At 42.4% G+C, this 14085-nt stretch overlaps 1 protein-coding gene across 8 annotated transcripts in view; it reads left to right on the top strand.

The window, feature by feature from the left end:
* The window catches only part of MGMT (O-6-methylguanine-DNA methyltransferase), a 143160-nt gene that overhangs the window by 10155 nt on the left and 118920 nt on the right, over positions 1–14085 (top strand). For all 8 annotated transcript variants that reach the window (XM_053949124.1, XM_053949123.1, XM_053949127.1 and 5 more), the window contains exon 4: positions 9360–9499. In XM_053949124.1, coding sequence (XP_053805099.1) covers positions 9360–9499 — 140 coding nt within the window. The remainder of the gene's footprint in view (positions 1–9359; positions 9500–14085) is intronic.

Below are 14085 nucleotides of genomic sequence, written 5' to 3'. Positions count from 1 at the left end.
CTGCTATTTTATCAAAAATGCCAGCAAGTGTGATTTAGAATTTATCCCCCTCCTTTTTCAAATAATTGTTCTGATTACTTTCTGGCACGGCAATAAAATGATAAAGGTAATTGCACACAAATGTGAGATAGCACCAAAATACAATAAAATTAACCTGAATTAGCTTGACTTGTCGATGAGAAGTATTTATGAAATGTATTTTTGCAATAAGGGAGACTGATATTATAGCTGGAAGGTGAGTTATTGCCTTAATGTAATACTGTTTGAAATTTAAAAAAGAGACTGTTACAGTTGAGGGTGATTGTGCCTTTGAAATTAAGTTGAAGTGATTCTTATAATTGGCAGCAATAATGCATTGGGAAGGTAATATCTTTTATTGTGTTATGCCTAGTTGCATTATCTTTTATTTAGCTGGTCCTGACTCCAGCTCTGCAGAGAAGACAAGCAGGAGCAGATCAGGAATTTTGTGGATTTAGGTGATAAAAACTTGAAATGTTACCCAATATTAAAGTCATTCTTCTGCTGTATTTTTTTTTTTTTTCATTTTTAGCCCATTTTCAGTTCCCCAGAACCTGATACAAGGCTCATTGGATTAAAATTTCATCTGTTTTTCTTGTATTGGAGTAGTTGCCATGTATTTACATCAGGCTGAGCCTGTAAGAGCCGAGCACTCCGGGCTCGCTGTGTGTGCGTTTATGTCAGCTGCTGATTTGGGCAGTGCATTTTGTATTTCTCTGTGTCTCAGAGTACAACCTCTTACAGAAGAGTGTGAGCACGCCCTTACAGCAAGCCCCTCGATGGTTTTTAAGTAGATCCTCAAATCCCAGCATCGCTGAGGTTGGAAAAGCCCTCCCGGCTCACCGAGTCCCAGCTGTGCCCCATCCCCACCCTGTCCCCAGCCCTGAGTGCCACCTCCAGGGGACACCTCCAGGGATGGGCACTGCAACCCTCCCTGGGCAGTGCCAATCCCTGACCCCCTTTCCATGGGGAAATTCCTGCTGATCCCACCCTGAGCCTGCCCTGGCCCAGCCTGAGGCCGTTCCCTCTCCTCCTGTCCCTGTTCCCTGGAGCAGAGCCCGACCCCCCGGCTGTCCCCTCCTGGCAGGAGCTGTGCAGAGCCACAAGGTCCCCCCTGAGCCTCCTTTGCTCCAGGCTCAGCCCCTTCCCAGCTCCTCAGGAGTTCCCCAGCCCCTTCCCAGCTCCCTCAGGATCCTCCAGCCCCTTCCCAGCTCCCTCAGGAATTCTCCAGCCACTTCCCAGCTCCCTCAGGAGTTCTCCAGCCCCTTCCCAGCTCCTCAGGAATTCTCCAGCCCCTTCCCAGCTCCGTTCCCTTCCCTGACCACGCTCCAGCCCCTCCATGTCCTTCTTGTCCTGAGGGGCCAGAGCTGGACACAGCACAGAAGGAATTGTAACTGTAGATAGATAACTCGATCTGTAGCCAATACCTTGGATTTCATTCTTGAAGTGATGAACACATCTGGAAAATTAAGATTACTGCACCATGACATTTCCTTTGCATGAGATTTCATGGAGTCATAGAATATCCTGAGTTGGAAGGGACTTGTTGAAACTCAATCCAGTTACAACAAAATAGTTTTTTTTTGGGGACCCTCTAATTGTTAAGAGACAAGATTATTGATTTTTGACTCTTTAGTATATTTATTTATTTATTTATTGTTTGAAAGCAAATTCCTTAATTATTTTTAAATATATATTTTACAAGTATAAAAAGTCAGTGTTTTATTCCCTCAACAATGTTAAAATATTAGAACAACTCAACAAAATATAGCATTGCTTCTTACTGAATCTTCTGCCATAGGATTTCCAGCTTCAAAAATGAGGAGCTGGAGGACTTAATCCCTTTGGTAGGTCCTTGGAAGGATAAGAGGGATAATGTTTTTCCCCTCCCCTTGGAAGTTACATTGGACACGTGGCTGTTGGGCTGGTTCCTGGTGGGATTTGCGGGTACCCAGTAACTGGGTGCACACACTTGTTGCCATAATCTGATTATTGCAGGAATATCTGGCACTGTCCTGTCCACTTTCCCTCCTCTTGCTGCTTCATTTCTTACCCAGTTTAACTCTTAATTAATTACAATAGCTCTTGGCAGCCCCCAGTTTGATGAGATGCCCTGAATAACTCCGTGCCCCCACCACGATCAGGAATTTTTAAAACTAATTAACACCACACTTCTTCTGTGCTGTGTGTTAGTAGAAGCTGAGAATTGTTTGGGTAGAAAAACACCTTCAAGATCAAGTGTTAATCTTTGCTTTGTGCTATTGATATCACATGATATCAATTTCCTGATTGATACACATGTGGTTTATTATGGTATCTATGCTTTAAGTGCCACGTGGCTGCTGTGCTTGCAGCCCATTTAAATTTCCTGTATAAGTAATAGCTGGGGAAAGATGCAGGATGTGTTTACTTGTTTTTGGAGAGGTTCTGGAGGAAATAATACATCAGAATTCCTGTTTGAACAGCCCGCTGGGGTCTGCTGTTCAAGCACCAGCTCCAGTACGGGCTTGGCGCGAGCAGCAGATGGAGTTGAAAACTGCACTTGTTGAGTCTGGAACGCAGGAGCAGTAACCCACCTGCCCCTTCCAGGGGAGCTAAACTGGGTTTATTACAACTGAAGTGCCCTCCCAGTAAAATCAAGCAGCCAGGGCCAGCCCTGGGTGCTGGGAATTTGTCGTTGCTCCCGTCTGCCAAAGCAGCCGACTGAAGGCGCAGCCAAAGAGCCAGAGGCGACCACTGCTTGGAAAGGCACTTCCCTAGCTTGGCATTTCGGGGGCTTCTGGTTGCCATCCAAAGAGGATTAGTAGGATAATGCGATGGGACAACAGGAACTTGCTTTTGTTGTCTTTGATTGTTTAATAAAGAATTACGTGTTTGCTCTCCTTGAAGATTTTTTAAATGCCGTAGAAAGCAAATGTTGCTCCATGTGAGCACGTATCCCTCTGGTTTTTCGGGGGCTTGTGTGAAGTGGGCCTTTGGATAAGGGAAGAGGGGGACTGATTTTGAGTGTCTATGCCAGTGTATATTTGTATATGTTCAGAATATGCAGCTTGATTCTGTACCTTCACATTTTTACGGGATTAGTTCTTCGTAAGGTAAAGAAATTGCATCACCCCAAACTAACCCTGGATTTGCTTCCAGTCTGTCTGACATTTCCTTTCCAAACCTCCCCGCGCCAGGAAATGAGGAGGTTTTGTTTTCATACCCTCTGAAGTTACAGGTTTGGCTTAACCAGGGTGAGATTTACTCAGAGGAGCAGTGAGGCACCAGGAGAGCACTGCAGGCTTTCAGTGCAGCTCTTGTTTGAGCGGCTCAGCTGGGGAGGTGTTTATTGTTCCTGTAGCAAGGAGACAATTCCATGGGCCTGGATCTCCAGTGCTTCTTGCTGGAAAGCTGAACGTTTGTTTTGGATGCTGTAGGAAGGAGAAGTGCACCCAGCAGAGACTGTGATTGTGGAGGGGGAAGAGGTGTCTTGTGTCCAGGGCAGGGTTGTTCAGTTCACAGGACCCTGCTGCAGGATATAAAGGACTTGTACTTTAGAACATTAAAGGTAATTAAAAGTTACTTTATTTTTAGCAGGTTGTATTGACAGAATTACATCAGATTAGATACCGAGAGGATTGTTTTGTTTCAAGGCTTTATTCTTGGGTTTAAGCAATGACTGCAACGTCTTCTTGTCCTCAAAAATGAGCTTTTGTCTTAATTTAAAACCTGTGAGGCATTAGGCTCTCTTTGGACTGACACAGTTTTCCATATTTTTGGAGGATGCTGTGGGTGGAGTGATACTGGAATTGTGCATTGCCTGGTTCAGAAGTTATTTTTCCATGAAGTGATGAGGGGTGTTGGTCAGAGCTCCCTGTGGGTTGCAGAGGGCAGCAGCCATCCCTTGTTTTTTTTTGGACAAGGAGCTTCCTGGCTTTCAGGACAACTTTCTCACATCTTCAACTGTCAGCAGATTAAGATGTCAAACCTTCAGGGGTGTCTTTGGATCAGGACATCCTTATCACAGAATCTCAGAATGGTTTGGGTTGGAAAAGACCTCGAAGCTCATCTTTTCCCACCCCTGCCATGGCAGGGACACCTCCCACTGTCCCAGGTGCTCCAGCCCCAGTGTCCAGCCTGGCCTTGGGCACTGCCAGGGATCCAGGGGCAGCCACAGCTTCATATTTCTTTGGAATTCACACCATTCTATTTAGTTGGAAAAGTTTGCACTCTTTTTTTTTCAAAAGGAAGAAGCATCTTTAAAAAAAAAATTGTATTTAAACTTCTAAAGAAATCAGACATTTCATAATAAGCAAAAAGACTGAGAGTTAAATGTTTTTCATTCTCACTTCTATTCCAGTATAACAAAGTGATACTAATATTCCAGTATACTAAACTTTCACTATATTTCACTTCAGCTTTCAACATATTTCACTTTTAGTGTGAAACTTCCAACAAACTCTTTCCTTCTTTCTTCCCTGCAGTAAAATTATTTGTAGTACATAAACTCTTTGTTCTCTTGGAACAGTAGCTTTTGTAAGGGGAAAATATAGATGATTAATCAAGATATTAGCAGGAGCAGATTTTTAGATTGTTCTGATTGCATGGATCCTGTCTTCTATTCACAGCCCTTAAATCTTTCTCTGCCTTGAAACACTAAAAAATGGCTTTTTCCTCTAAGACAAGGCCCATAAGGTTGGAAAATCACCCTCCACCCTGCACTATATGTGCAGAAATACATTACCTTTACTATTAATATCTTTTCCCATATTCTTTACATACAATGGATTGTTTCCTTTTAAATAAACAGGCAGAACCAGTAAAACAAATACAGGAAGTTTTAAACTATTAAGGAGATGTGGAGAGAACTGTAATTCAGTGAAATCCTTGGATGGGTGGCCCACTGGCATGGGCAGCCTCATCAGTGGCAGAGGCTTTTTGACACTAAATCATTTTGCAGACGTTGGTTTATGATGGATTTTTTGCTTTGCCTGATGGGATTTGATAAGGATTTTGTTAGGAGAAGGATGCAAACCTACCGCATCAGGAAGGGTGACTGAAATGAAGAAGCAAATTGCCAAACTCTGATGCATTCCCCTTAAATTTAAATCCAATATTTGAAGCTTCGATTGAATTTTAATTCAAAACTTGAATCAATAGCAAGCAGGTTTGAGATACTCAAAAGAAGGACTCTCTTAAGAGTTCAGGCCTGGTGTTTTTTCCCTGTAATTAGGATGAAGAAGCAGCTTCCCTGGCATTTATTGATCATCCTCCAACTCCACAAATGTCTGGAGCTGCATTTTTGGTGCGTCCCTGGTACTCTGCAGCACCATCAAAACAGGGCAGGTGTTTGTGAACTGTAGCTCATTTGTTGATGCAAATGTCAGGACTTTGATGGTGTTTTTTAGGATAAATTTATGCAGAATGGGGAGTAAATGAGTAAGGTGGTGCTTGGTCACACCTCTGGTGGGGGTGGGTATCAGCCCTACCTGCAGGTAGTGATTCCAGTGGGTTAATACATTCAGAAATTCAGGTTTTATGGGCTGGAATTCCTATGGTTGGTGCAGTCTGGGGTCCTCTGACAGTAGTTTTTAGTGTTTGAAGGCAGTGGTTCCCTCCTAGCCCAGCGTGGGAGCAAGGTCGTGTGGGAAACCTCCAGTGGCACCTGGGTGTGTTCTTCAGTTTCACAGGAGCGTGAAGAACTAAACAGCATTTCCAAATGTGCAGCAGTGCCTTGGCTAGAAATGGTGGGAATGGGGCCGTTCTGGGGTCTGAGGGAAATAGGGGGAAGAATTGCAATGCAATTTCCTGCTGTTGGTTGTGTTTCCATCACACGTAGCTCAATTAACACTTGGTTAATCTGAAAATGATCAAGAGACCCCTTTCTTGGAGGAACTGGGACATCTCCCTGATTAATGCAGGTTTTAAAAAAATCCAATTGCAGGATGTGTGAGGCCACATTCGATTTGCCAGCTGAATATGTTATTTTTGCCTTGATTCTCAGAAATATTTGAGGGGAAAAGAAAAAAAATTGGTGAGGACTTCCATGCTGTAGCCTAATGGAAATCCCCTGCTAAATCAGATGCAGAGGGGATTATTGTTAATATTTTGATATTGGTGTGGTGGGTTTATATTGTAAAAGCAGAGTGAAGGAAATGGAAAAACCTGTGGAGGGGAGATCCATCAGAGATAGGGCTCTGATGGGAAGGATTCAGTTCTCCATAATACCGAAAGGAAAATCAAGGTTTGCTCTCTGGACTTTTCTAGAAAACACAAATTGTTTTCTGGGACAACATGGAGCATGGAAATGCTTTGCTACAGATTTTTTTTTTTTTAAGCTTTCTTGATTCTCAAGATTTCTCTGCCTTTTGTATTTCTCTATTCGTCATTATGGATATGAATTGAATTCTAGGATGTCAGGCCAATGTCCAGTGGAGTTTCTGGGGGTGTTAGGAGCAGCAGAACATAGAAATATTTGAATTATTTACTGTAGTGTGAAAGCTGCTTAATGCAAATTTAAATAAAATTACAGTCTTCCAGTTTGCTGTGTTTGGCAGTCTGGTGAGGTAAACTTACAAATGTTGCTCCTATGGTTTTATTTCTTTGGGAAAACTCCAGAGGTTGGCAGGAGATGTTTCCTCTCTAAAAATCATATTTTTTTCCTACCTAATATCAAAATTACGAGATATTTTGATACAGATTTTTAGGTATTGCAGTGGAAGGGGAAAATGAAGGTGGAAATGATGCAGGAGCTGATCAGAATTTTTCCAATTTTTCATAAATCATGGAATGGTTTGGGTTGGAAAGGTTGGAAATCCCACCCAGTGCCACCCCTGCCATGGCAGGGACACCTCCCACTGTCCCAGGTGCTCCAGCCCCAGTGTCCAGCCTGGCCTTGGGCACTGCCAGGGATGGGGGAAGTGTCCAACCACTAAACCACGTCCTGAATGCCACACCTCGTGGTTTTGGAACACTCCCAGGGATGGTGACTCCACCACTTCCCCTGTCAGCCTGTTCCAATGCTTGACAACCCCTTCTGTGAGGAAATTTCTCCTCCTGTCCAGACTAAATACCAGAATCTGGACAGAGGAGTGTGCATTGTACATCTGTCAGTGACCTTCACCCTGGAGCATCCCGACCCCACTGCATGTGGATGTGGATTGATGTCCTGCAGCCTCATTCTTTTGCAAAAATAAACCTTCTGAATATTGCAAAAATAAACCTTCTGAATATTGCAAAAATAAACCTTCTCAATACTGCTGCCCAATGCAGAGGATAAACAAGGCTGCAAAAAGGAGTTGCAGTCACTCAGGGTTTCATCTATAAAGCTTAGTTCAACTCAGAGAGAGCTCAGAGGGTTATTGATAGTTTTCTCTGCTGCTCCCTGCATCCTGGGTTTTGTTCTGATGGAAAAGTCGTGGAGCACATGGTGTGAGGTTCAGTGCATCTGCTTCAGGGCTGTCAAGCCAATAAACATGAAGAATGGCCGCTGGTTTGGCACATCTGCAAACTTCTGCAATGAGCTGCTGCTCCAAAGAAGTTCTCCCGTGTCCTCCAGGAGGGAGAGGGAGCATGGAAAAAGTTGGTAGGAAATGAGTTTCTTTGTGATGCCACCAAACATTTGATTATTCAGCAGCTGGGGTTGCAGTCAAAGTAAATAAACCCCAGGGAACCTGCAGTTCCTGGACTTCTCCAAGCTGAGTGAGGTTGATCTGGTTGCTGCGTGGCTGTAAGGGAGGAATTGCTTAAGAGCTTCCCAAAATTCAGGCCTTTAGGTTTACTTTTGCTCTAGTTATGCAAAACTGTCAGCTTGATGGTTTTTCAGCTCTCTCACGCTGATTATATTACTCACAGATGTGACTTCATTCCACAGCACTTAATAATGGGGTTTGCAATGATTCTCTTATTTGGAAAACAACTAATTATTGTACAGCTGTGAGCAGTGGGCAGCTGTAAGTCACCCTGCATGGACCTTCCTGGCTCCTGCTGCACCCCTGGTCTGTCATTCATGGAATCCCAGGATGGTTTGGCTTGGAAGGGATCTTAAATCTCATTTCATCCCATCCCCTGCCGTGGGCAGGGACACCTTCCACTGCACCAGGTTGCTCCGAGCCCCATCCGACCTTGAACACAGGGAAGTGAATAAAACAGATCCAAGAAATTTGTTGTTCTCTCAGTGTTGCAGGAAACCTCATGAAGTTCAGCAGGTCAAGTGCAGGGTCCTGCACCTGGAGGGACAGGACACAGGGAATGGCTTCCCAGAGGGCAGGGATGGATGGGACTTTGGGAAGGAATTGTTCCCTGGATCCCTGGCAGTGCCCAAGGCCAGGCTGGACACTGGGGCTTGGAGCAGCCTGGGACAGTGGAAGGATGGATGGGGTTTTGGGAAGGAATTATTCCCTGGATCCCTGGCAGTGCCCAAGGCCAGGCTGGACACTGGGGCTTGGAGCAGCCTGGGACAGTGGAAGGTGTGGAAATAAGTGGAAATAAGTGGTTTGTAAGGTCCCTTCCATCCCAAGCAGTTGTAGGAGCCTTTCATTCTGTGTTTGCTGATGGAGTTACCTTGTGCTGCCTCACAGTTTCTCTGTTGTTCACTTTTTTCCCAGTTTCACGTGAGCTGAGCTCTTTGGAGCACAGGATTTTCTGTGGCCTGGGCCAAAGGTTTGGTGTCAGGGTGACTGCAGAGGACACTGGTGATGTTCTGTCCTGTCCTGCTGCAGTGATGGCACAAACCAAACTGGGAGCACAACTCACACTTCCAGACTGGGGTGGTTTTTTTAGCCAAGATGAATTTGACAAGTCTGTTATTGTTGGTCTTGTCCAATATTGAGAAATACTTGGCAGCTGTTTCCAGCTACATCCTATCAGTAATCGTAAAACCAGACTGGTAACAATGGGAATAAAAATATGCTTCTTTTCCTAAGGAATGATTGATTTTTTCATGTGTTTTCTTTTCCAGCAGACATATTCTATTTGTGTTCCAGCTGTTATTTGCATAACACTGCTGCTCTAAACCACTGAATCTACTTTGTTGTCACAACAGTCCTGTTTTAAATAAGTGTCACAACACATTGGATTTTAGCTGATAAACCAGCCATGAAACTGCTGCTATTTCACATTTTTATGAAGATCACTATGCTGCTAGTTAATGTTTTTTTTTTTTTTTTGAGACTGTGATTTAGGTGCTAACTTCTGAAGATAGATCATTTTAAGTTGGAATTTTGAAAGTGAATGCCATAGTTGAGGAAACTTGAAATTCACTGTTGTCTTGCTTTTTTCAAATTGCTTTTGAGAACTATTCAAATCTGTTCCTTGGTGCAAATTCCTGCAGTTAAAGAGGATTTTATTTCCTTGAACAGGTGAATTCCAAACAGGGAGGATCTCCATGCAAGGAGAAGCAGGTGGTTCTGCTCAGCCCCCTGGGCAGGATGGAGATCTCGGGGTGTGAAGCGGGCGTACATGAAATAAAACTCCCCAAAATGAGCCTGCTGCCAAGCGGGTGAGTTCATGTCCTATTGATGCTGTGCTTGTGTCTGTGCTGCAGGAGGGAGATTGCCCAGAGGATCTGGGAGCGCTCTTGTTTCTCCTAATCCTGCTGGGAGGAGTCCCTTGTGCCCTTAAGGGCTCCAAAATACATCAGTGCCTCTGCTGCCCCAGAAATGGTATCAAACGTTTTAAGGTCTTGTGTGTTCTTAATGTAAGTTTTGAAAGAATCTCCTGCCTCCCTTAATTTTTGGCACACATATAAATGTCACTGACGGTAAAATCTCCTTGCACACCTCACAAATCTTGCAGACCCACATCTATTTTTATATTTTTATATTTTTATATTTTTATATTTTTATATTTTTATATTTTTTATATTTTTATATTTTTATATTTTTATATTTTATGTTATTTTTATATTTCTATATTCTTATATTTTTACATTTCTATATTTTCATATTTTTCTGTTTTTATATTTCTATATCCTTATATTTCTATATTTCTATATTTTTATATTTCTATATTTTAATATTTCTATATTTTTATATTTTTATGTTTTATATTTTTATAATTTTATATTTTTATAATTTTATATTTTTATAGTTTTATAGTTTTATAATTTTTCCATTTTTATAAATTTTATGGTTTTATATTTTTAGATTTTTATATTTTTATTTTTATATTATTTTTAGATTTTTTATTTTTATAATTTTATATTTTTATATTTTTTATAGTTTTAGATTTTTTTATTTTTATATATCTTATATTTTTATATTATTTTTACATTTTCATCTAGATATCTATGCTCCAACAGGTAGAAGCAGGATTGACTGATTGTTTTAATTGCTGTGTAGTACTGGTGAGAGCTTTAGTTGTTTTCCCAGAGCTGTAATGTCTGCTGGAGTTTGGAACAGATCCCACGTGGCAGTGGAGATGATGTCTCAAATCCAGGCCTGGCTGAGGAGGCATCAGTGCATTTCCTCTTGGTTGTAAATTGTCTGCTGGAGTCCATCTGTCCTGCTCAGATATTTGATTTTTCTTCCTTGTTTGTGAGGAAATGTTCAGTGACATTTTTAGAAGGAATGTTGAATTCATTCAGAATTAGATGCTAAATTTCTACGCCAAATTTCTTCCGCAAAATCAAGACTTCTTAGACTTCCTCAGACTTCTCTAAGACTGGTCTTTCAGCTGAGTTTGGTAATTAAATTCCACTTTTCCACAGTGTACTGCATCAGTGTTCCCACTGACAAGGCTCAGACAGGTTTGGCTTCTTTTCTCAACGTTGTCTTTTTTTCATCCCGTGTTTGCCTCTGAAGTTCTCCATGGATTTTTGGCATGCTTGTTTTCCTGTTTTATTCTCCTTGTAACTGAAGTGGGTGTAAAATTAATCAGGACTATGGAGCATGTGTGTGTTCTGGTTGAAATATGATTTTTGCCTCCCATACAAAAGCCACTGGATTTCACAGTTTTGCCAGCTCCAGGGATATGGAAATGACTGCTTCACTTCCTTCAGGTTCTGGTTTAAGTGCTGGATTTCTGCTGATGAGGAATGGAAATAAATGGGCATTTAGGATGAAATTGGAACTTGGCTTTGCTGCAGAGCGAAATCTGCCTGGAGAACAGCCCAGGGGATGAGGATCTTCACCTTGTGAAGGGTGAACGTCATTGAGTGAGTGGAATGAGAGTAGGAAAAAGATCTGGGGGCTCTCAGAGCCGTTTGTAGGGATGGGTGCTGCTCTTTTATCAGAATATTTGGTTAAAAAAACCTGGTTTTGTTTTACCAGGACATCTGGTTTGCTCACCTCTAACATGTTCATGTTCTCTGGTTGAAGTTTCTCATGATCTTGTTCTTCAGCAGAATTTGGACAGTTTAGATCCTTTCCCTAAATTTCAGTTTTCACCTGTTGTAGATCTTCACTTTTCTCAGTGGTGAGCTGGCTTCACTTCATCTTGAGGCATTAGTGGCATCTTGGCAACTCTTAACATCACAGGCTGCATGATTTATGTGCAAAAATTGTTACATTAGAGGGTCTGTCACTCAGGAATAATTCTGAAGCTAAGGGCAGGAAGAGTATTTTTATGATTACTTCAGGAATTTAAATCTGAAGAAGAAAGGTGGGACTTCCTTTTGTCTTTAGCACTGACAAAGTTCTAAAAATTTTAAAGCCATCTGTAAATGTTTGTGCTGAAGTATAACATTTAATCTCTTCTACTCATCGCTAGTGAATAGTTGTTAAATCTGGCCTCATTATTTTCGACAGAATAAAATAAAAACAAAGCAGTGCCTGGTGTTTCTCCTAACTGGCTAATAAACGCCATGGCAAGAACATTGGGTGGGGAAAAAAAAAAACATAAGAAACATAAAAATTGATTTTAATGGACCCCTGTCAGAAGGAACCATAATGAGCACAAGTCTGGTAATAAATATTGGTATTCTGCTCCACGGTGCTTGGGACTTCTCATGTGGAATTGCATGTAACAATCAATAGAGATTTTAGGGGTTTTTAACAACAAAAATAAGTAAACCTTTGAAATATATAAATACTTAAGACTTGCAATCTGTCAGACAAACCTGGTAGTTTTAGGAGAATCTGATAAGAGCCCCTGGTTAATGGCATAATCGCTTTGTGGAGATCTCGCTCTGTTTTACAGCTTGTAAAATGCTGTGCAATTAATCACCTGAGATTACAACCTCCTCACTGATGGCTCTCCTTAAAACTTAAGAACACAGACTATAATGGAGCCTAAAAGGAGAAGCAACAAAGTAAAACCCAGTTTCAGTATGCTTGAAAGAAATTGATCTATTAATGAGATGAAACTAATTGTAATAACCTGAGGTTATTCTGCTCCTCGGGAAGCTGCCGGGGTTTGAAAGTCCAGACACGTCACAGGGGGATGGTTTCTTTTGGAGAGGAGGCATCTTTATCCAGGCTTCTGAAATCCATGATGTGCACCCCATTCCTGGAACTGGAAGGGGCTTGGAGCAGCTGGGACAGTGGGAGGTGTCCCTGCCATGGCAGGGGTGGCACTGGGTGGGCTTTGAGGGTCCCACACCAGTCTGGGATTCTGTGATAAGGATGCCCTGACCCAAACACACCCCTGAAGGTTTGACATCTTAATCTGGACAATTGTATCTGTTTCTAAGAATTTCAGCTTCACAGTTCATATTTAAAAAAAAACCCTTAAGTGTGTGTAAGCTGTGTGTGTGTATTTATATATATGTGTGTGTGTGTATATATGTATATATACACAATGTGCATTATATATCATTTATATATCTATTATATTTTATTTATATCATTATATAGTACAGTATAATAGTATATAATATATATATTGCATGCTTTATCAGCTGTTGTAGTTTTTCTTTCTGTACATGCCAATCTCGTGATTAGTTCTGATTGATATTCCTCCAACATCCCAACCTGAAATATTGCAAAAGTTTAACACTTCCTGCTCATGTCCAAAAGAAAAACTCCCTTTCTTTTGCTGTTATTTTACTTCAGCAGTGTCTTCAGCAGCTTTGGAGTTCCAGAATTAGTTTTTTTTTTTGTTGTTCTGCTGTCAGCTGTGGTGTTCCCACACCGGGATGACTCTGCTTTGAGGAGCCTTGACTCATTCCAGAGGTGCAGGAGTAAATTATCCCCTTGGTGAGCAGGTAACACAAAGCATGGTTTTCCCTCTGCTGAATATTTACAGCACAAAACACTTTGGAAACGTGGGCTGTGGACTTGGCATTGGGATGGCATCAGGGAGCAGTTTCTCCCTGTGTTGCAAAAATCCAGATTCTCTCAGGAATTCCCTTTTCCTCAGGAAAGCCACCCTGGTTTTGCCAGCTCCCTGCCTGGTCAGCGTGGGGCAGGGAAGTGCTGGGGGAACTGGAGGATTTTAGTGAAAGGGCTGTAGTAGAACATGTTCTGAGGAAAAGAAAGCAGCTTTCAGTGTGTGGTTGGAAAATCCTGCTGGGCACATGGGGGGATGACCACCATCATCCTGCTGCTGAGTGTGTGTGACAGGAAAGTTGAATTTGCCATCTGGAGGGTGGGCACAGATCCCAGGTGATGCCTGTAGCCCTAGAGTGGAGTGTTATTTATTCACTTTGGGATTTGAGGATGCCACCATGAGTTAAGTTTTCCACTGAAAAGCTCAGCTGAGCAGCTGTGATCTGTCACTGCCATCCTTGGGTGGGACATCCCGAGATGGGGATGATTTGGGGACAGCCCCTCCTGGCTCTCTGGGGCTGCTGGGGTGTAAGGCCAGCTCGAGCTTGCCAGAGGAGCCTGAGGAACTGTGTGTTTGTGGGTGTGAACCTGAATTTGGGAGAGTGCAGAGAAGGTGTTGGTGCTTCCTGCATGTTTGGGCAGCCTGACAGATGGACAAAGCCTGCATTTTCCTGGTGCTGTAGGAATGCACCCAGGCTTCCTTTTGGGCTCTTTCAGAAGCAGTGTGATCTCTCTGTGTTCCCTGCAGGTTATTTGCAGTTTTCCTTAGTGTTTCATTCCCCTCCGTCTTACTGAGGGAGGTCAGGGGAGGAGGAACAAGGAGCCAGTTTGGCCCTTCCCATATTATTCATCTGCCTCAACCTTTTAGGGTGAATCT

Source organism: Vidua chalybeata, chromosome 8 (genome assembly GCF_026979565.1).
Source record: "Vidua chalybeata isolate OUT-0048 chromosome 8, bVidCha1 merged haplotype, whole genome shotgun sequence".
Lineage (NCBI taxonomy): Eukaryota > Metazoa > Chordata > Aves > Passeriformes > Viduidae > Vidua > Vidua chalybeata.
This window is presented reverse-complemented; position numbering and strand designations above follow the sequence as displayed.